The following is a 23685-nucleotide window of genomic DNA, read 5'->3' on the forward strand; positions in this document are numbered from 1 at the left end:
AGCAATATAAAAAGTAGAAAAAGAGTATGTACAAGAGAGAAAAAAATAGTAAACACCAAAAAAAAGGATAATATTTACAAAAAAATTTACAAATATTTTCAAAAATACTTGAGGTATTTGAGGTATTTACTGGTTATTGCACACACATATATATATATATATATATATATATATATATATATATATATATATATATATATATATATATATATATATATATATATATATATATATATATATATATATATATATATACATACATATACATATATATATATATATATATATATATATATATATATATATATAAAGCATTTATATTCTATATATGGATGAGGCGTCTATGGTATTTCCCGTGAGTCTGAACCACTTCGCTTGCCGTAGTGGGGCGGGTGTCTGTCGCACAACAGTAAGCGACGTTATTATTCTTCAGCATCCCTGCAGTCAAGATGGTAATGCAATAATATGTGAAGTTGAACCCATGTAAATCTAAGTGTATTGATTTTCTACGTAAAGACTCCTTTAGACCAACTGATAAACAGGGTTATTCTTTCAGAAATTCCGTCAAGTTATACACATTTACACCTGTTCAGTTACATGGTCTATATGCTAAGCTAGAAGAAGAGGTCTGCTACTCTTTGTTTTGGGAAAACAAATCTATCAGAATGTCCTCAATGGAGACGGAGAAGGGTGATAATGGCGGTGAAGAAGCCGAGACGGACGTCATTGTGAAAGCCTGTGCCCTGAGCGGCTTCAGTGAGACCAGCGAAACCAGGACTCTGATCTCGCGTCTCCCGGAGGTCCACGCTGACTCGGCAGGACGCGAGTCCACGACCGAGCGGTTCTTAGGTGAGGCCAAGACTTTATGACACTTTATGTATCACCACTCAGGATCTGTGGCTTCAATGTAAGCAATCCATGACATTCTGCCCCTTTCTTCTCAGTGATTATGAACGGATATCAAGAGCAGCCTCATCTGCTGGATCCACATCTAGGTAAACTACAAGAAAGTATTATTTTTGATGTTTTTTTTTCTTGCACAAATGCTGTTTCTCTTGGACGTGGGGATGTACTCACTCCTTTATTTTGTTTCTACTAGAATGGATGCTGAACATGTTGTTGGATATTGCAAGGAGTGAAAAATCTCCACTTTCATTGGTTCACTTGAGCTTCAAATTTCTCTACATCATCTGTAAGGTGAGGGAAAAAAACGTACTTACATCTCTTTGCTTATTTCATATCTGGTATGCCAGAAAAAAAAAACTCAGATATCACACATTTACAAGCTTGTATCAGTCACTGATACAAGGAGGAGAGGAGAAGTCCTGTAGTGGTACTTCTAAGTAAAAAAAGGCTCATGAAGTATGGATGCGGAGTAATAAGTTAATTCAAATTTAGCTGTTGCAAATCCGCAACGCCTGCCTTGAGAGGGTTAATCAGACTGGTTGTCAACAGCCATCTAAAGTTTATCACTAAATCCGCCTATTACCACCTGAAAAACATTGCTAGAATTAAGGGGTTTCTGTCTAAACAAGACATGGAAAAAAGCATTCATGCATTCATTTTCAGTAGGTTGGATTATTGCAATGGCATCTTTACAGGCCTTAACAAGAAATCTATCAGGCAGCTCCAGCTAATCCAGAACACTGCCACCAGAGTCCTTACAAACACCAGGAAAACTCTTTTCTCATCATTTTACTTAATTTTATTTGTTATTTACTGTTTAATTGTGTCTTGCCGCTTTTAATGTTGATGTAAAGCACTTTGAATTACCTTGTGTTGAATTGTGCCATACAAATAAACTTGCCTTGCCTTGTATTTACATATCCTTTTTCTGACTAGGTTAGAGGCTATAAAATCTTCGTTCAGCTTTTTCCTCATGAGGTGTCTGACGTCCAGCCAGTTCTGGAGCTGTTATCCAGACAGGATCCCAGCGACTCAGAGGTAAGTGTGTCATTTGTCTTTGTCAGCCAGATTCATGACATGGCAGAGGATGGATGAAGTGATGGAAAAACAGAATGGAAGTGGTGATTGAAACGTGAACATTTAAAGGTGTCATTGAGTTGTTTTTTGTGGAGTTGAATGAACATGTTTTTAGTGTTATGTGTTTTACCATGCATTCATTCCAGACTTGGGAAACTCGCTACATGTTGTTGTTGTGGCTGTCCATGACTTGCCTCATTCCATTCAACCTTTCTCTCCTGGATGGCCATCTGGAGTCAGATTGTGGTAAAGCCAAAGAGCCCATCATGGACCAAATTCTGGCTATTGCAAAGGTAAGTGGGATATATCACATGTAATTCTGTTATGCTGATCCGACTCAAAGAAATTCGTTTTTTGGTATATTTATGAATGTCAGGTCTCAGGTCTGTTTATGTATGAAACAAAGTGATGAATTGTTTGAAAGTTTAGCAGCTGTAATAGATGTGTCTAATCCTGTCAAAAGGATTACAGTTATCATTTATGATCATGGTCATTTCTGAATAATTTAAATAAGTGCAATAAATCCTGATTTTTATGTAACAGTATTTGGTCATATAGTTTCCCTTTGGGATTAATAAAATATTATTGAACTGAACTAATCTGTTACCATAAAGGGGTGTGACTGTCCTATTTTAATGTTATCTTGTGGTAAACAATTCTTTCTCTTTGGTGTAATGGCAAAACCAAAATTAACTGTTGCAGTAGTCACGATTTAGGTCTCTTCAGAGACATTTGTTTATGTACAAGTGTTTGATTTTCAACATTTAACTGTGACACCTCTGAAAATAAATCATCATTTGCATTGTGGCCTAAGTTGTGAATTAAATGTAAGTGTGGACTTATAAGGCACTAATACCAATGATTAAAAAAAAAACAAAAAAAAACATGCAGCTCCAACACCCCACATATTTATCATAGGGTGTTTATATTTTTATGTTGGTTTAAAAAAAAAGTACTGTAAAGGGAATTAAATTGTTGAATAGATTTATCCAAATGTCAACCATTAAGAAGATTTGATTTGATCCTTGTAGTGTTTGTTGACAATGATGCTGTTTGACAGCCACATATTTGTACAGTGTGACTAGGTTCTGTAGTTATGTAGGTTTGATTGTTTGTGTATTAACATATCTCTATTCCCTTGTTCTTTTCTTTTTCTTGACAGTTATATCTAGCTGTTAATGACTCTCCCAGGGATGCCGCAACTGTACTGGTATCAAAGTGAGTGTGTACACACCATACAGGAAATCACTTTTTTAGTGTAACCAAGTCTGTATGACACACACTTTAACACAAGGCATAATTTTAATAAAACAAACACATTTCACCTTTAATTCATAAAACATGAAAAAAGCCCCCCCACTAAACAATTTATCCACCATCTTGAGTGACAGTGAGAGGGAATGGAGAGGGTAAATGCGAGCCTGCTGTTGCCATACCAACGCTTGGTTCCGTCAGAGCCTTGTGTGTTGAGATCAGCCTGTGTCCCGTCTGCATCTCTGTTACTGTTGACCTCCTTTGAAGATCAAATACTTTTAACTATCAGTTCATTTTACCAAACAAAAGATGGATTTTTACACTCCTGTCCCAGATTTTGAATGATTGCCTGTATTTTAAAGAGATGCAGATATATAAAAAACATTTACCGTATTTAATGCTACCCTGATGGTCCAACATTTGTCACAACACTAGTTTGCCCTTTCACAAGCTTTAAACCTGAAACAGTCATAAAACATAACAACAGTGTGAGAGTTAAACTGTTGAGGGACATACGCACTGGTGGAACTGTAATATTGATGTACTGAATCCTACTTTCCCACTTCTGTTCTGATACCCAGCGATACCTGGGCTTTGCACATCGTCCGATACTGTTCTGAAAGGCTGGTGCTTGAAAAGGTCTGAAAGCACCAGGCTTGATTGACAGAGTTGACTGGATTTCCGCATTAATTTTCTATAAAATGGGATCTGTTCTTCATCTTCATTACAATAATAAACAAAAACAGTTTGACTGAACTAATAATACAAATAATTGTACGGATGTAGCGCGTGGAAGGATCACGTTATATAAAGCTCTTAGAGCATAGGCATCCCTGTCCACCTTCATAAACCTCTTGAAAAACCCATGTTAGAGAATATATCCTTCTCTCTCAGCCCCTAACTGTGCGTTCCCTGCACTTTTTGATGTGGAGAAATGTGTCAGTTCGTGGCTTCCATTATTTCTTTTTTTTGTTTGTGTGCACTTAATACAACTACAGGTATAAAACACATTTTGCTTTTGGTTTAATTTCTTTCAGTAGGCATGAAGTGTGGCTTCAATGAACTGTAGGTGTACTGATAAATGAATCTACGCCCTGACAAATGAATGAATGAATGAATTTATTTCAGACAATTACAACAAAAGTGATTGGTATACAGTATTTACAAAGGAAGGATATGTGTATATATATATGTGTATATATATATATATACACATACACACACACACACACGTATATACCCACACATGCGCTTACCAACTGTATTCAAATCCATCCACAAGAGTCCCCTGAACCCTGACCCCTGCAGCCACCGCTAGGCACAGAGCAAGGACCAAATGAATCCAGTTGTTATTTATCTGTAATACCATTTCTTCGCCAGTAGAGGGCAATAATGCTCTGTGTTCATGTCTGTGTTTTCTTGTCTTTACCAAGCCTTTTGATTACTGGTCCTGTCTGATTGTACATGATCTTACAGGTTTATGACACGCCCTGACATGAAGCAGAAACGCCTCGGAGACTTTCTGGATTGGAACCTCAACACCATATCCCAGACGAACGGCGGTTCATTTGGAGACATTCAGGTCCTGAATGGGGCTCTGCAGTCCCTGGTAAACGTTCACACCCGCTGTATAGTCAGCACACCTGCCTGTATGGGTGTTTGAAGACAGTGTAATCTCTGCGCTTTGTTTTAATAAACCTGCAGCAGGTGCTTTACAAGAGCTGACATGACTGGTATGTTTCACACAATGCCCCGTGAGGTTTTTAGCAGGTGTGTGATACACCTGTTGCCTGAGTGGGATCTGTTGCTCTAGGTGACTTATACCGGTTTAACCCAGCGCCTTAAGATGAACAGTTTTTCCAGAGAAGAGAGCAGCGCTGAGAGTACTTAGTTTCAAGAGGTTCATACTTTGTAACTTCACGTCTCATGCAATACCTGATTGCAGATGTCTGACGGAGAACAGCTGTTTTAACAGTTTGATGTGCAGTCAAATATAATTAAATTCTACCCTTAAGCAAGTACATTTAATCCACTGGCACATAAACCAGTGCAACATGTTTTGAACGCGTCGCTTTGTAGCTGTGTATTAAAAAGCCGAGCCTAGGCATTGCTTAAGGGGTTCAAAACTGGCTGCGTGTGTTCTGTCACTAGCAATCATTTTCATTTTTCTTTTTTATGGCAAGTCAGCTTCAAAGATGAAAAAGTGATGCACAGTTGGCTGTAAAGAGAGAAATGACAGTTATTTTAATTTATTTTGTCAATAAAAAAAAGATACACAATTGAGTGTTTTATTTTCTTTATGTCTTTATAGGCAAAACTCTTCAAACATGGAAAACGAGATGACCTCTTACAGTACGGTAGGTTCCTCCTCCACTGTTATATACTTGTAGAGTAAAATGATCTGTGATCAAGAGCAGCATATGGCACATTTCTTCGTGGACAGTCAACTATGAGCTGTATCTAACACTTACATGCATGGATTTAGGCGTAACTATTCTTTTGTCACCATGTGTGTTGGCTGCTGGGGTCTTCTAGCCCCCCCAGTTCTGCACTGTGTGGAGGAGAAACATCTGGCGGAGAGCAGCGAGGCCATGCTGCGGAAGCTCGATGTCAAACTAACCCAGAGGCTTGCCCTCACGTTCCTGAAGCCGCGTTTGGCTTCCTGGAGGTCAGACATAATACCAGCCGAGGGTATATTCTTTTGTCTCAAACCAGAGATACAGTGGCAGAAGTACACTTTGGTATTTCATTCAGTTAAAAGTTAAAACAACCAGATGTCCATTGTTAGATGGTAAGGAGTCTAACTCTTTGTTAAGGAGTAAAGTTAAAGTGTTCATGCAAATAGAGTTTATGGCCTCAGCTTCAAACACTTGCCATTCTTTGTCATAAACATCTTTAATATTGATGCAGTTCTATGGAAACAGGGACATGAACTCTCCTGCTTTTGCATGTGTTGATAGTAGTTTATGCATCATTGGTAGTCGACTTGTACAGACTCATAGCAGCAACCAGGCAGATATTCCTGCATAAACTGTCCATTTTATACACTTTCTGTTTAAAATACTTATAACCTTGATTTAAATGATCTTAATACTCATAGGGGCATTTATGTAATCAGGTAATGCACTTGGTTTAGTTGAGGAAAAATGATTAATTGTCTGTCTTGTTTTTAATCGTGTGTAATGCTCAGGAAGTATCTGGGAAACATTCTGTCATCCTTAGTGAGTCAACCCAAGTATTAGACAACAGCACTGATCTAAGTGTTTTATGAAGATAATGTGCATATTTCCAGGTACCAGAGGGGCAGCCGCTCTCTTGCAACAAACCTTTCCATGTCGCAATCTGCTGGAGATGCTGAGGCTGTGACTGCAGAGATGGAGAAGCAACCAGAAGAGGAGGACTATGACATTCCTGAGGAGGTGGAAACTGTCATCGGTCAGTTAGTGCCTCTATTCTGTTTAAAATATTTGTGATTACAATAAAATGTTATAGATTCAGATTAACATTGTGTTTTTGTTTGTTTTGTTTTATTTTTTCCACACAGAGCATCTGCTCGTTGGACTGAAAGATAAGGAAACAATTGTGCGTTGGTCTGCAGCAAAGGGGTAAAGATTTTTTGATACGACACCCAGCATTTTCTGCACCCGTGATCCGTCTTTTTTTCTGAACTTCACTTTGTCATCTCTTTGTCATTTTCAATGTCTTCATATGTCATCCAGCATGCCTGAACACCTGCCAACTAAACACTTGTCACTGCTTGTCTTTGGCATTCTTCATGTAAAAAGCAATTCCTCTCTTTTGTGATATGATAATCAATTTCTCCCTCTCAGCATTGGGAGGGTGACTGGGAGGCTCCCTCGGGAGCTGGCAGATGAGGTGGTTGGATCAGTACTGGACTGCTTCAGGTAAGTTTCTGCTTTGGGCACATTAGCTCTAGCCATCAGTCACTGTCACTCATTTCATACTCAAGACGTAAAGTGATGCCTGGAAGATTGTAAAACGGTTCCGTATTCACTAACGTGTTTTAACTTGAGATGCACATGCTTTTTTTTTTTTTTTTTTTTTCTCAAGTTTTCATGAAACAGACAATTCTTGGCACGGAGGCTGCCTGGCACTGGCAGAGCTGGGTAGAAGAGGACTGCTGCTGCCCTCCAGACTGCCTGACGGTATGTGCTTTAAAATGGGATATAAATGGATATTGTTAAATACTTACGAAAGACAGGTTTTGCTATTTCTTTATTCAATATCTTTATATAGATTTACAATGCAGCCTCTGTTACCAATTTACATAATAAAGTTCAATAATATTTTATTAATACTTAACTAATGTTTGTCTATAATACAAATGTGTCCATTTTACATAATAAATGTGCCTGTTGTGAGTAATAAGACCCTATTTCATCCCTCTTTTAAATCTATAAAACAGTTTTAAGAGCAAAACATTTACAGTATCCACATACATATGAAATAAAATCTTTACATTTGAACAACAAAAAAAATGTTTGCAACAAGTCTTTCTTTCTTATATATCTATATTCTAGTTATCAGCAGCAACGAGGTCTCCTCACAGACCTCCCGGTTGCTTTTGCTCTCTTGTTCCGTTTAAGGCATTTGCCCTCGACTTGGCCGCTCTTCTGTCTTTTCAACCCTGTTGCTTTGGTCCTGGTTGTGGGTTTGGTAGTCTTTAGGGTAACTGGACTTGTGGAGTCCACATATTCTTCTGAGGGCTTGCTCGCAGTAGTGAAGTTACAAGAGGAGACAGCAGAACTTGCCGTTGCAAGCTGACAGAGAGCCAGAGCTGCAGTCTGCCTCTGGTCACATGTTTCTTCATCCTGATCTCTGTCAACTTTCTGTGAAAGATCTGAGGTGTTTAAAGTGGAGCTCTGTGCCGAGTTTACTTGAGAGGGTCGAAGGCTGAGGTTCAGAGGAAGCTCATTGTCCTTCAGTTTGACTGCGTCTGCAGCACTCGGTAAGTGCTGGGTTTGTTTTTCTTGACCCTGGTTTTTCGTTGAGAGGTTGAGGGGTGCCACATCGTCTGTGTCGTCCTCGTCATCTTGTTCTGACATGGTCCTGGGACATGGCTCTGGCACAGACGCCGGGGAAAGTCGACTGCTCTCAGCTGACCTGAAAGAGGCAGGTCAAAGAGACAGTTAGAGACAAACCACTGCAATCAGACAACAGAAAAGTCTTTATAGATTAAAAAGGAACACATTTGGGAGTTGAACCTACCCCTTATCCATGTGCTGAGGTCTTAACTGCAGTGAGGTTTCTGCAGACCCCTGTCTTTGCTCTTTTTTGATAAGATCCATGGCTGTTGCTGTGTGTCCAAGCTGGAGGATGGTCTGTGACTCCCCCTCGACGGTGTACTGTGAAGCTTCTGCATCTCTCTGTATGACGTTTGCCTGACTGGGTTTGTCAGGGGAGCCTAAAGCTGAATACCCCTCTTTAGGGCTTTGGCTTGTTGCCTTTTCCGCGTTTTGGCCGTGGTGGATATCTTCTTGAGTGGAGTTATGCGGACGGTTGTGACTGGGACGCGAAAACATGTAAACGTCATAATCCTTGTGGCCGAGAGTTTGGCCATAGAAATCCAAAGGATGATAGCTGGGTGCTGCGATTGGCATGGGAAGCTCTTGGGGTCTGTATAGGGTGTAATGCAGAGCAGGGCCGGGGTGAAGAGTGTGACAATATCTGTATGGATAAGGGTGGAAGGGTGATGCATGTGGTGGTGGGATGGGTTGCTGTACCACAGGTCTTTGGGGATCTAGAAACTCTTGCTGGAAAGAAGAAGAGTTGGGCTCATTCACATGTCCTGGGTGGTAATATGGTGGATACAGGGGCCGGTTAGACAAAGTATAAGGAGTGTACTCGGGAACCATGAGAGAGGGGAGTGGTTTTAAGTCAGCCGTTGTTGGAATCATGCCCCACGGAAAGCTCGCGTGGCTGATTGCAGGAGCTTGTGCTTCCTTCGCCGGCTGAACAGGTGACTTTAAGGCCTCGGCTCCGTCACGGTTGGGTGTGACAAGGGAAAAGGCAGATGTGCGCGGCAGATCTTTGGTGTCATTGCTTTCCCTGTTCTCCGTCTCTGTGCGTGGACTCTGTCTTGACTCGCTTATATTGACAGGACTGTCCGACCCGACGTCTAGTTCTTCCGTATCATCTCTGAGCTCTGGCGTGTCCTCTTCAGCTCCTTGTTTCCTAGGACCTTCGTTCAGAGTTTCTGAGGGGACATCTAGACTATCAATAGATTTCTCAGCAGCTCCCTTTTCAAAAGCCTTGATCTGGCGGGCTGTTTGCCCATTTTTCTGTGACACCAGGGAGATGGAGTTTTTACACAAGTTGTATTTCATATGGTTGAAGAGGTGGGATTTTTCATTGCAGGTGAAAGGACACTGGAAACACTGGTACTTGAAAGGCTTGCCTGGCGGTCGGGGGATGTAGTGGGGTCTTTTTGGCTTGCGCTCTGATATAGCGTCCATCTCGACTCTGAAAGTAAAACACAGCACATTGGAGATGAAGAATGCTGTAGTGTAATACTGTAATGCATAAGATGTTTTGTGGTAACTCTTTCCACTGCATCTGAAGCTTAAGTTGGTGAATGTGACTCAATTGTTGCACGGTTTAGATCTGAGTTGTGTCTGAAGCAAAGAAGCTATTGCATTCATCACGAGTTGTTCAACTGGTTCAGGTAGAGAGTTGTTGCCGCTGGAAAGTTTAACTCTGAGTGGTTTTTTTTTTAGCTGCGCGGTCAGAGAAATATCCTGCTGAACAAAACAGCGCACCCTCAGGCTAATGTATTTCTACATCTCTCACCTCACGCTGGCATAGATGTCAAACAGGGACAAAAACATGAATACTGGTCTTTTTTTTTTTCTTCCTTCATTACACAAATCTCCAACTAACCTTTTCCACCTGTGAGTTTTGTTTCGATATCGTTGTGATTATCCTACGGAGTTAGATGGCCATTTAGTAACCAAGCAGACGAGCTGCACACTTAGCTGCACAGACCCAGGAGGCATGCAGCGACTTGCTTTTTCTCACAGCCTCACTAAACTCTGCGCTTTCGGCGTGGGAACCACCAGCCACCTGCTTCCCATGACTACACCTGCAGGATGAATTCATCATTTGATGATTTCACCGGCTTTGGAGAGCTATTGCTCACCCTCAACGTTAGCGTGTATATGTAATCATTACGGTTTGGGTGAAACTGTGTCGCAGGCACCTGTATGAGACACTTCATGTCCTTCGTTGGAAATGAACATCACCTGCAGCTGTGAGTTACGTTTTAATGAGCATGCATTGAAGAACCTGCTTGTCGTGCGCTGTCGCAAGAAGTCGTCTCTCAAGTTTCAGCTGAAGTAGCATGCAGAGACACTCCCTTCCAAAGAACTCAAAACCCCTCAAAAGTCCCTCTTTAGCTTGATAAAACTGATAAAATTAAGCAAAATATATATATATATATATATATATATATATATATATATATATATATATATATATATATATATATATATATATATTTTTATCACTATAATATAGTTTATTATAGTATAAGAATACAGTTGAATCCCAGAACCCACTATTTGTATGATTTAGCATTTTAAAAGACTGTTTTGTGATGTATACAGGTATAAAGCTTATTAATAAGGCATTCACCTGAGCATAAGCCGCACCAGTGTAAACAGGGTCTAATTAAGACCTGCAGGTAACAGGTGCACACTTAACTTCTACCTCCCCCCGGGTACACTCCACAGACTAATTAACAGTGTCGCAAATTCATTGAAGATTATTATAACTATGACAAACCGATTACTTTAGGTAAGTCTAAGGTAATTCTGCTCTCTTGCGAATAAAAGAAGGACGAAAATTTAAGAAAACTTACCTCCTACTACTCGATGCAGCAGTGTATTCTCCCACTTTAGTCCCCAGGTTGGTCCCCAGGTGACAGTCACCGCCAGTACCTGGTCAGGATGCCCCGGTACAATACGTGCTGAGAGACTTGAGAGTGCGTCGGTGAAAGTGTATGATGATGAATGTGTGAGATATTGGTTGTGTGGAGACTTTTTCCTCTCTTAGGTGTGACTGAGTGGGTGGAGCCTCAGCCCAAAACAGCAGGGCCCTCGGGCAACAATGATGTACCTGATATTAGCCAAGCCTGAAGCGATGATTTAAATGAGGGGGGGTGGGAGGGGGACGTACATCTCTCTGATCTAAATCTTCTTTTATTCTGGCTTCATTTCTGTCCTTTGTTGAAACGGCGGCCCTCATCTAATTGTTCCTTTATGTCATTTTAAAGTGCAGTTCAGTTGCACGCTGACTAGATGCATGTGATTTTGATTACTCTGCTTATTTCCTACATGTGTCACTAAAGGGAGGGTTGACAATGATTTTAACATGCTCCTCTCTCTCTTCTCTCTTTTCATTGCGTTATGTATTTTGCAGTTGTTCCAATTATTATCAAGTCCCTGACCTACGAGGAGAAGAGGGGGGCTTGTAGTGTTGGCGCCAATGTTCGAGACGCTGCCTGCTACGTGTGCTGGGCTTTCGCCAGGGCGTACGAACCCAGGGAGCTCAATCCTTATGTCACAGAGATTGCGAGGTAACCTTCTTAATGTTTTTGCTTATGCACAACTGACTGGGTCCTGCAGGGTCCCTTAAGTTGGCTTTTTTTCTGTCTATACATTATTTTGCAAAGAAAGAGAGCAGCACTTTTACAATGAAATGATGGTCACGTGTTATGGGAAGGGTATGTATTGAGCCGGATGAGCAAATGAGGACACATTATGGCAGCTATCTCATCTTCTGTAAAGGGTTTTGTTTTGTCCGTCCACTCAGTCCAGAATCCTGGCATTTGCAGCGGCTCAAAAAAGCGGATTGAATTCGGTGGACTAGTCTGGATACCTTACAAAAGTTTCACATTTTAAAATGAATCTACAGTAGTGTGCACATAACATTTGGTACAACGATATAAGATCAAATGCACTTTTAAACTACGAAGGTGTAACGTCTCGGTATTATATATCAAAGTTCAATAATTCAAGCTGTAAATCTTCCTTAGATGCGCTCGCATACAAACGAACCGCGCTGACATACAAAACCTTGGAATGGGGAGTGGACTACTTTGTTTTTCTCAGCTGTATGAATGAGAAGTAAAAACATTGAACACATGAACATGTTTGATGATTGCATGTCATGGTGAGTTGTGCTGTTTTTGCTATTTGCATAGAAACTGCACAGTTTGCCTTTAAGCTGTAAGTTACTGCCTCAAACCTGTTTTTCTTTACATGCCCGTACGCAAACCGTACCGTCATATTTCTTCTCTAAATGGAGCATTTCCATATTGTCTATTTGTAGTTATAAGAGATTCCAGTAAATGGAGAATTAATAGATGAAGGAATCATTTATTAGATAAATTGTAAGACTAGTTTTGATATATCAGAATCAGAAAGGGGTTTATTGCCAAGTTTGTTAACACGCACAAGGAATTTGTTGTGGTGATTGGTGCAATACAATAAAAGTAAAAATATAAAAACAAACAAATATATAGAGATAAAATAAGAGATAGAATAAAATAAAATGTATAAACAGAAATAAACAGAAATGTACAATATATTGTCGGTGAAAGAACATATCAATTAAACTGTATGAGTGAAAACTAATTTCTTGTCAGCTGGTATGAGTATATATGCAGGTGTAATTGTATAATAAATCTTCGGCTTTCAGTTCAGACTTGTGTAGTTTTGCATTAATTTTACCAATGTCCAAACTAGTAAAATTAGTAAAATAGTAAAATTACTATTAAAGTGATAAAAAGGGGGTTTTGGTTAGGATCAACCAGATCAAGACTTTAGTTTGGGCTGTTGGCCAATTAACAGTTTCACTTTGGTCTGTTTTTATAATGCGACAAATCTGTCGGCACAGGACAAAAGTTGTTCCTTTCGGTCGATAGTGTATAAGAATCAAAATGAATCCATAACTGAGTTATAACATTTATTCACACGTTATATCTGCAGCCGGGTTGGAGAAGTGCAACATCATGCCCTGGCGTACACAGCCTCTTTGTCGACAGTAACGGTTTGCGTCGCCTCTCTTTTTTCATGGCTTGCAAGTACAAACCTGTGGCCTCTGACTGTGCAGACCAGCTCTGCAGTGTCAGTCGTAACCCCCCCCTGCGAATTAACAACACCCTTCCTTTCCCGAACTCACAGGATTGCCAGGTTTCGCTCACTGCTGTAGGTTTCGGTCGCCGTTTGGCAACAGAGCTGGGACAAGCTGGTTCCTGCTCTATTCATCACAGCTTGAATACATTTACAGAAAATTGTCTTTGCCATTCGGGGCCACACACAAACACTTGCATTTCTGCTAAGTCAGTTAAAATAAATAAATAAATAAATAAATCTCCTTTTCAGCCGTAGCAGGATGCAATCAGGATATCCATTGCAGCATTACCCCGAGTGCAATCAATACTGTTCAGTTTCCAAGCCCTCAGGGCAAGGGCAGTTATTTCAACCAAACTGGGGCAGTTGGGAAATCTCCATGCCTGGATCTCCCTGTTAGGAAGCAGGGGTTCATGGGAGGAGAGCAAACCCGGCCAACGGCAGTTTTGTTTCAGGCTGTGACCACAAAGGCTGCTCCCCCTTAAACAACTGACATTCTCACACCCACGCCTCATGAACGGGCTGAGGCAGTGCAGTGTGGAGGGATGTTTGGGTCAAACACTGAGCACATACACCTTCTTTTTTTTATTGCTGTGTGAACCTGTATGTGCTTAGAGGCAAGCCCTCTTCCTTTGTATGCAGGGAACAAGTCTTTAGACCCGTTCTTTATCTGATAAGTCGTATTTCTGTCTCTGTGCAGTGCTTTGCTGATCACAGCTGTGTTCGATCGAAATGTCAGCTGCCGCAGAGCTGCTTCTGTAAGTTCTCCCATCAGTCTATTCGCCATCCTCTGGTTGCTTGACTAAACATCTACAGTAACGTAACAGAAGCTTGTTTTTTTTTTGTCCTTTTTTGTCCCAGGCTGCCTTCCAAGAGAATGTCGGCAGGCAGGTTTGTGACTGACGTTCTTACCACCTGAACACTGTGGCAAGCGAAGTTATACTGATTTGATACTTATTTGTTGCCCATTTTTAATAACTTCATGCTCAGACTTGCCTCTTTGGTTGAAACCTTAAAGGAAATACACTTCAGTGTTACCACAAGGCATGAAGAGATCCTTGATTTGCCAACAGATCTTGAACCGTAACCCGAATTTGGAACCAAATCACCTCATTTCCATCTTAAAATGTGCTCAGCGTTCATCAGTATACACCGCTCTTAAGTGCTCTTAAGGGTATCTGTGCTCATATCTCAACAGGGCACATTCCCTCATGGTATTGACATCTTAACAGCTGCAGATTACTATGCTGTAGGAAATCTCAGCAACTGCTATCTAAGCATCAGGTAGGAAACTGCATGTTTATTTAAATCATTCTCAAAGGTTTTTCTATTTACCACAAATGCTCAAGTGAAGATGTACCTCAGAAAATGCTGAAAACTTTACAACGATATGAATTTTCAGTCATTTTTGTCACCACATCTGAAATTTGTCAGTTAAATCTAACAAGAAAAAAAGAAAGTTATTTTCCATCAATATAAATGGAGCAGAACTGTTTCCAGTGATGGTTGAAGAAGACTTTAAGACTTTAGCCTTAAGGTGTGATTGAATGCATTGCTGTGCATACTGGAAAAGAGTATCCTGAATAGTTTTTGTTAATTTTGGTTAAAGTTTCAGGAAGGTATCAACACATTGGTTTTGTGTTGTTCACAAATGTTTTTGTTGTTGTCTTTAAAGTGTCCACGTAGCTGGTTTTCCAGAGTACACCGAATGCATGATCAATCATTTGATCACCAAGAAGATCAATCACTGGGATGGGTGAGTGTTTCTTTGTTATCGCTTGGTACTGAACCAGTGGGTCCACCGAAGAAACCGATTTGTAGTAATGCTCCCGAGTTTTTTTCTATATCTCGAGGAAACACTACTTTTTGTGTTTTGCAGCGTGATCCGAGAGCTCGCCACTAAAGCGCTCCACAACCTGACGCCTCAGGCGCCTGATTACATGGCAGCAACAGGTAAACAATGTCACCTTACCTGTTACCCTGTCGGAGTCACAGCACATGAAAAAAGGCCCTCTGAGAAGAGTTATGAGAGAACATACCACACTTTTTGTCTTAGTTTTTTCTTCCTTTTTCCTTATTAAGTTTTGCCGCAGCTGTTGAGCATGGCTGTCAGCACCGACCTCCACAGTCGCCATGGAGCCATCCTGGGCTGTGGAGAGGTCACTCATGCACTGTACAAACTGGGTCTCCAGGATAACAGGTTTTTTTTTATTGTTAATAATATTTATATTTTATAAGCTACCTATAAGCAGAATGTTTAAAAACTGTCAATGTGGCCACAAAATAATCTTCTGATAATAAAACGGATATAACAACTCTCTTGAGTGAGATTGTGACTTGAAGGAGGATGATTTGTCCCACAGGACATTGTTGGACATGATTTCTCCAGAATGTGTGGACGCATTAAAGAACATTCACTACACAGTAAGTGACTGAAAGTTGTTGGATAAAACCTAACGCCTAGATAAACCATTGTCTTGCTGACTTTTATTTTCTGATGCACTTTCAGCTACAGGAAAGGAAACAGTACAGGTCAGTGGAAGCAACACTCTTAATGCCGTGTCAGTGTAGTAACATGACAAGATGCTCATTCTGAAAAACTGACTTTTTCTTTTTTACAGGGGTTTTGGCGGAGCACTAATGAGACCTGCAAGTACGTTTTAAGGCTTTTATACGAATTGATTTTTCTGTAAATTCCTGTTTCTTTTTTAAAATTGATGAACTTGTATCTTTTCCCACACAGTTTGCAGTGTAATACAAAAGCTGTCGCTGTCCAAAATGCCTCTCAAGAGCGACCCCGTTATCAGTGAGCTCATTCTTTTAACCGCATCCTGATATGATTTCATTTTCATCCCGCATCAGAGGTGAAAGGCTTCATTGTGTTTCAGGTGGCTGGCAGTGGATTATTGACGACACCATACAGACTCTTCATCTTTTTGCGACTGGAGCAAAGGACATAATTGTAAGCTTTAATTTTTTTATGTAGCCTCGGTCAGTGTTAAACATTCAGAAAGAAGCGCATGTGTTTGGCAGTAGCCGAACAAAGGGACTATTCTCAAGACGTGAAATGGGTCCGCAGGTTGCAGTTGTGTCAGCTTTAACGGCTTTATGTGAGGAGTACTACCAAGACGAGACAGGCCAGGCCGATTCTCACATGCAAGGTAAGTTTCCTCGCTTTAAAACTTGTTTTGGAGGCTCCAAATAGAAATTTGAAGGGTTGGCTGCATGAAGGTTTTTCTCAATTGTATCTGTCCACGTTTGTGTGATCATCCTCAGATGTCCTGGTATCTCAGTACATCGAAGGGCTGAAGAGTCCACAGATGCTCACTCAGAGCGGATCTGCCCTTGCCCTCGGCTGTCTACCGGAATTTATGATCCGTGGCAAATTGAAGCAGGTGTGTTGGACATATATGCACATCTTAAAGCTATCTTATGGCTCACCGCTTCAGTATATGAGCATTAAGTGATATTTCTGCTGTTGCTCTGTCTGTATTAGATCTTGGAAGGCCTTCAGCAGATGTGCATTGTCAGCCAGAAAGAGGGGACTTTCACTGATGCGAGGAGAGACGCAGTCAGATCAATCGCTCAGTGAGTCTTCATGCTTATTTTTAGCGATTTTTCTTTTTTTTTTTTTTTTCCCGTGTTCCATCTTCACCCCCCACCCTTTTGGTTTAGAAGTCATCTATTTGTCTCTCTTTTGTTCCTTGTTATTTGCAAGTTAAAACGTGCAGCAGAGTAGACAGTAATGCTAAGATAAACATTTGACTGACTGTACCTGCAGGACCTGAATGGCATGTCTGTTAATCTCATTTTGCATCTTTCCTCAAAACTCTACTTTTACCTTGTGGGTTGAATAAGTCACGATTCTTCAGTTTCTAGGTATTGTGATTTTGTCTTGACTTAATGAGCTTGTTGATTTTCTCTGGTCAGAGTGTGTGTGAAGGCAGGTGTTTGCACCGACGGCGCCCCCGACTCTGCTCTGTGCTCGGAGAACATAGCTGAGGTGTTCAGTGTTCTGCTCAGCTGTCTCAACGACTACACAACCAACAACCGTGGGGATGTGGGAGCCCAGTGAGTACTGTACTCATTAACACGCATTTGTAAATGCATAAAACGAGAAAAACCATCCACACACCCCTTTTTGATGTGCCCCAGGCTGCAGGAATGCTCCCTGCCCGGGGCCTCTGGTGTCTCTTTTTCATTTTTCTGACCCTCCACACAGGCGTGGAGTAAAAATCCTCTCCTCACTAGTAGCTTCAGGCCATGCTTACGGACTCACCAGGAATGTCACCAGGCTTGTCACTTGTCTCACTAGAGGAGAGGCTGCCGTTTTCACACTATCTCTAGTAATCTTTTTCTTTTCTGTTTTCCAGCTTCTTTTGTTTTTCTTGTACCTCTACCAACAGCCCACTCTACTCAGGATCACAATGCTGTCTTTTTTTTATTACATTATCCATGCACATTGCAACATAGATCTCCATTTGCCTGAAATGACTGCCTATAGGCCAGAAAGTAGAGATTTCCACCACTGTGTGAGCATCTGTTTTAGGGTGTGACTTTTGTATGAAAGTTCTTTTCCCCATTTTCCATGAACAAGTTGTTCTCTGCAACCTGCTCATTTAACTATGAAGCTGCTACTAACACTGGAACAGGCTCTAAATCAATGAGGTTGATTAAAACACATTTCACTTTAAGACTTAAGTCTCCTCTCTTTCTGTCTCTTCGTCAGGGTACGAGAGGCTGCGATGACGAGTGTGATGGAACTCACCATGTTGGTGTCCAGCAATGGTCCAGACATACTTTCTCCAGACCTGTGAGTTGGAATCTGAAAGTTCGCAGCTATTTTTTGCTCATTTATTAACGGGTATATGCAGGTATCTTTAATATGAATGCTGTTGTGACAGTATTCAGTATCAAAGCAGATGTTTTTTCTGTTGGGGTTTTACACATAACTTTTTTTTTTTTTTTTTTCTCGTATTTGTCCTCTGTATTTGTTTACCCAAACCCAATTTAAAATCAGTAGCTGTTTGATTGTATGCAGATGTGTCAAAAGTATTCACATTCATTACTCAGGTAGAAGTATAGATACTAGAGTTTAAAAATACTCCTGTAAAAGTTGAAGTATCAACTCAAGTTGTTTACTCAAGTAAAAGTATAAAAGTACTGGTTTCAAAACTACTTAAAGTGTAAAAGTAAAAGTAATGTAAGGGGGAAAAAAGCCATTAAGGACAAAAGCCATTGAAAATGAATGCGTCTTAGTATAATGTAAATATATTAAAGAACCATATATATGTACTATTGAGCATTAACATGTGTTTCAGAGAGCAGAAGATATGATGACTAGTTGCCTATAAGTATTGTAATGGTGCAAAAAGTCAAACTTCAGAGGCATGTTATCATTTATCCTAACCTTTATTGGAATGTACATCCAAGTTTAGTTGCAGGAATCTGAGGGAACGGATGTAAGAACAAAACTGGACAAGAACATCTGAAACAACCACAACCAAATTCACTCTATCCGGATGGAGCAATTTAACTGGATAGTTTTTTTTTAAAGGGCGAAATGAAATAGAGTAGAGGCTGTTTTTAAAATGTAAGGAGTAAAAAGTACAGATAATTGCGTGAAAATGTAAGGAGTAAAAGGAAAAAGTCGTCTGAAAAATAATTACTCCAGTGAAGTATAGATAACCAAAATTTCTACTTAAGTAAGGTAACAAAGTATTTGTACTCCGTTACTTGACACCTCTGATTGTATGTAGTAAATTCCTACAACTTAGTTAAAATTATCTGCATAGATTTCTGGTTTTGCTGAACCCCCCCCCCCCCAAATGCTCTGTATGCAGGGTGAAGCCTGTGATGTGCTGTCTAGCTCAGCAGGCTGCAGAGAAGATCGACCGGTACCGGGCACATGCTGGTAACATCTTCCTGAAACTGCTGCACAGCACCGAGCCTGCAGTACCTCACATTCCCCACCGGAAGGAGCTGTTGGCAATCCTACCTGTGTGAGTTCCGTCCTTAAAAGCTGTAATGACTTAACTGGATTTTTCCTTTCTTTTTTTTTAAACCAGGATTTAAAGATGTACAACATGATAATTTTGGCAAAGACGTATAAAATTAGATGTTGAACATTTATATGTATATATGTACAGTACATGTACATATATGTGTTGCTTTTATACTCCGTTTGCTGTGTCTTTCAGTGAGACCATAACTACACTAAACTGGAACGCTCCATCCCAAGCTTTCAAATACATTGCACAACTGCTTGGATTGCCTGAGTATCAGTACCACACCCTCCTGGGGCTCTCGGTGTCTGTGGGAGGAATCACAGAGTCCACAGTAGGTGGAGAAGCAGAATATTGTCAAATCACAATTGTATTATGTACAGATGTGCGATGAATTCAAGGAAATTAGAGCTACAAACACTGTCTCATCGGATGCTATGCTATAAAATGTTCACTGTGGCTTTTGCATGCACTAAGCCTAAACATATTCTTAAATATTAACATTAAAATACTAAATGTGTACTTTTTCAATTCAAATAGAGTTTTCTATTACTTTTATGTCATAGAACAGTGCAGCTCATGGTTGCCCTTTCCTCACTAAGGCCATCGTATTCTTAGTTTTGATGTATATATTATATAATTGATGAAATGTTTGTATTGGTTTTTTTTTAATCAGGCATCTTGATGATATTTTATGTTTTATTGCTTTTATTAATACAGAACTGTAGAAAGGTATGTGCAAATGGGACATTTGATAGTCCGTCTTTGTTTTCGGTAGAGAGCTGGGATGTTTGTGTTGCTTGGTTTCATTACATCAATGTTGTGGTCCGCATCAGCATGACACACTAAGCGAATGCTTTCCCTGAAGCCATTAATGACTTGCCAATCTCAGCTTGTCGTGCGTCATTGTTAAACAGTGCAGACCAGCAGGGGGAGCAGTGTGCAACATTTAGTCTTCAGCCTGGGGTCCAAGTCTCTGCACACCACCTGCCTCTCAGTCGAATCATAATTGCACAGATCAGGCCCTATTGCTCTTCTCTGGCATTTTAAAGCTTTTCATCCTTTGGTGGCCAACTGAGCTTGAAGCATTGATCCTCACTCCATGGGTTCCTCATGGTACTGGCAAGAGTTTGTCACAAGTTCAGTGTGCAGTGGAGAGCTACAGGCTCCTTACACAACACACCTCCAGAGGCTCAGCCCGAGCTCATGACTGGGTTTGATCAAGTTCTCCTTCCTCCTTCCTCCCCCAGTATGACCTAACATGTTAGAAACACTTATTCAGAAGAACTCCTGCCCCACAAAGGATTTGAGCTTATTTTTAACTTTTAACGTCTCTGGATGCCATAAAGAAAATATGCTTAAAGCCTGTAATAGCAGCACCGAGGCCAATAAAGTTAAACTAATCTGCCAATGGTGGCTTTAAACATGTTCCCTCAGGGATGATCGAGCTCTCCTCTTATATTTATCTTCTGCTCTTCTAGCCTTTCCCCGCTACAGATACATCCTCAGAGACGAGGTGTACTGATATGTTTGTACAGGGTTGCATTAAGGCAGGCGAGCCAAGACTGCAGCGATTCGTTGGCCAAGGTTAAGATTCTCACACCACAGGCGCACATTCACACAGGCTGGAGAGAAATAGGGCATCTACTAACTTTACAGGAGTTGTCTCAACAGAGATGGATCGAATAACCGTGCAGAACCCAAACTGTTAGATTCCCACGAAGGAGAAAATAATGTAATTTGCCTTCTTTAAAAAACGTATTTTCATTGTTTCAGTTCTCAAGTGTGTCATTTTCACTGGACAGCATTTGTGAAATGATATTCAACCTCTGGCACACGAAGGATGTTATTGTGCAATGTCATGTTCAGAGCGTTGCGTTACTTTGTTGCAAATGTCAAGACAGCACGATGTTACTTTTGCTGTTTTTCTAAGGTTTAATTTCACCTCTTCTTTTGGGGGGGGAAAGGGCTCCCCGTCAGCTCAGCACCAACCCCACACCGAGTGTGTTCCTTTAATTCCTGCTTCTCCAAAATTCAGGCTGTGGCTCCACGTTGACTCTTTGTCCCGTGTGCTTCCATTCAGGTGCACTTTTCCTCCCACTCACTGTTTGATTTCATGAGAGGGATCCAAAATGACAGCGCTGCTCTGACAAAGTTTGCCGATACTTTGCTGAGCGTCCTCAGAGACAATGTTCAAAATGTCAGGTATATAACTGTTATTTCAGGTCCATTATATCCAATTAGTGTTTGAATTCTCAACATACATGTATACGTTTACAAGCCTTTTTTCTTGTCTTTTCATTTTTTTAGGGTGTCTATTCCTTTCCTCAAGATGCTCAATCAGATGCTCGATAACGGCTGCTTTGAAATTTTCACCACACAAGAAGAGTAAGTCTCTACATATCTCTTTTAAAAAAAAAAAAAAAAAAAAAAAAAAAAGAAGTACACATTTCCTAGAAATTAAGTTCTTTTTTTCCCCCTCTGTGTTTCCAAAGTCATCAGTTCTGTCTGGATCTTTTGGATCTTTGCAATGAGTTCAGGAAGTCCAAAGATGTTCCCAAGCTGCATGCCTGCATAGCTGTGTGAGTGTCCTCCTCATGTATAAATACGTGGATCATGTGCAGCTCTCAAGTAGAAGTGAGCATCTGTGTTGACTGCTGGGTTTGTGTTTCAAGTTTCTGCGGGCTCATCCAGTTCCGGGGTCAGGTGAGGCAGAAGGTTTTGTCCCTGCTGCTGCTGTTACTCTGCCATCGGTACCCTGTGGTAAGTTGGAGGAACAGAAGTGTGCACTGATTATTAACACATGTTTGTGAACCATTAACATCTTTAAATGACAGTGAACTTTGTTTTTAACTCAGAAATATGAAGGTGTCTGTCAGTCTGAATGATCTTAATAACTATTAGATGAGGATATGAAGGGGCCGCTTGGTGGTGTAGTGGGTTAAGCAAGCGGCTCATTTACTGAGGCTACAGTGGTTGCAGGTTTGAATCCCGGCCTGCGCACCTTTACTGCATGTCATCCCCATTCTCTCTCTCCACCCCCTTCCTGTCTGTGTACTTTGAATAAAGGTGGACTAGAGCCCAAAAAAAAGAGACGAGGATATGAAGATTTTATTTAGACCTTTATACATCATGATTTTTCCTCTTTGGGGGGTTTTGAAAGATTTAATATAACATTTTATTTGGAAATTCATGTCCCCCTTCTTGATGAATTGAAGTGTTAAAGTTCCATGACTTTTTGTCTTTATTATCAACAAACACTACGACAGGGTGATTTGTTGCTATGCAGACGGGAGCAGTCTGCTTTTGTACCATCCTTCACAGAAACTCCAACTCAACAGAAAACAGTTTCAGTGTCGTTTTTCATTTTGACAGAGAAATAAGCTTTTCCTCTCTTCAAACTGCAGATAAGAAAGAGCACGGCCAGCCAGATGTATGAGATGCTTGCGATTTACGATGATGTCGTTGATCCAGAGGTGTATGATGATGTCATGACCTTGCTAAGTGATACTAATTGGTTTGTATCTCCGCTATCACAATGGATTTAGTTGAGTTTTTTTCTTCTTTTTGATAGGTAAATTCATGCAATATTTTGAATGTTTGTCTTGCTCGATGTTCGTTCCAGGGAGGATGACCTCGCTACTATCAAAACGCATAGGAATCAGCTTTGTGATTGGATAGGAGTGCCCAGGCCACAGCTGGTTGCCAAGGTAAAACATTATTAGAGTCTATGGATGGAAACGATTCGGTGGGCAGAAATGAAAAAAGAGACGTTTGTGTTTTATGTCCACGCCTTTCATCAGCAGAGGCCCGTCCAGGATTCCTGAACACTGGCAGCTGCGTAAAAGCAGCAGGAACTGACGGATAACATCCGGCAGTAATTATTAACGGACTCTGAGACCTATTCCTCTGAAGCCGCCCGTGTGCCAGAAAACCACATCAGCCAATTCAAAAGATAATAAATTAAAAATTCAGCAATAAATTACACTTGTTTTGTCATCACTTAAAAAAACATGTCTTTTTCTCTTACTGCAGCTTCAAAACAAGAACCAAACATAATCACACCTGTACACGGCTTTGCTTGTCCATAACACCTTTGTCGGATTTCATGTTCATACCACAGTCGAGCTACACTTGTTTACAGTGCAGCAGTTTACTTGTAGTCTCTACGTGACACAGCAGCGCTATGTGGAACCCAAGCTGTGATCAGGGTACACTCGGGGGAATTGGTTGCCATTTAGCCATTTTTGTCACACATCCTGGAATGTCCTTGAGGCTCTGCTTCCCCC

The 23685-nt window shown here is 40.7% G+C and overlaps 2 protein-coding genes across 2 annotated transcripts; one reads left to right on the plus strand and one right to left on the minus strand.

The window, feature by feature from the left end:
* The first annotated feature begins 395 nt into the window (after nt 1-395).
* Nucleotides 396-23370, plus strand: tbcd (tubulin folding cofactor D). Its single transcript, XM_061711187.1, has 39 exons — nt 396-849; nt 945-995; nt 1100-1197; nt 1843-1944; nt 2130-2276; nt 3146-3201; nt 4714-4846; nt 5549-5594; nt 5773-5905; nt 6530-6672; nt 6782-6842; nt 7068-7142; nt 7309-7403; nt 11677-11833; nt 14092-14149; nt 14253-14282; nt 14590-14675; nt 15067-15147; nt 15271-15344; nt 15474-15591; nt 15755-15815; nt 15901-15923; nt 16013-16044; nt 16135-16197; nt 16280-16353; nt 16471-16552; nt 16668-16786; nt 16888-16979; nt 17322-17462; nt 18121-18204; nt 19235-19393; nt 19592-19730; nt 21480-21601; nt 21707-21784; nt 21892-21978; nt 22072-22159; nt 22804-22913; nt 23022-23106; nt 23200-23370. The coding sequence occupies exons 1-39, from the start codon at nt 666-668 to the stop codon at nt 23221-23223; spliced, it is 3591 nt and encodes a 1196-aa protein (XP_061567171.1). The 5' UTR covers nt 396-665; the 3' UTR covers nt 23224-23370.
* On the minus strand, nt 7468-11258 carry znf750 (zinc finger protein 750). Its single transcript, XM_061711186.1, has 3 exons — nt 11117-11258; nt 8467-9720; nt 7468-8361 (listed from the first exon to the last, which is right to left on the minus strand). Exons 2-3 carry the CDS (start codon nt 9711-9713, stop codon nt 7782-7784), a joined length of 1827 nt encoding a protein of 608 aa, XP_061567170.1. The 5' UTR covers nt 9714-9720; nt 11117-11258; the 3' UTR covers nt 7468-7781.
* Nucleotides 23371-23685: the final 315 nt, after the last annotated feature.

The sequence above is a fragment of the Cololabis saira genome, chromosome 21, assembly GCF_033807715.1.
Source record: "Cololabis saira isolate AMF1-May2022 chromosome 21, fColSai1.1, whole genome shotgun sequence".
Classification (NCBI taxonomy): domain Eukaryota; kingdom Metazoa; phylum Chordata; class Actinopteri; order Beloniformes; family Belonidae; genus Cololabis; species Cololabis saira.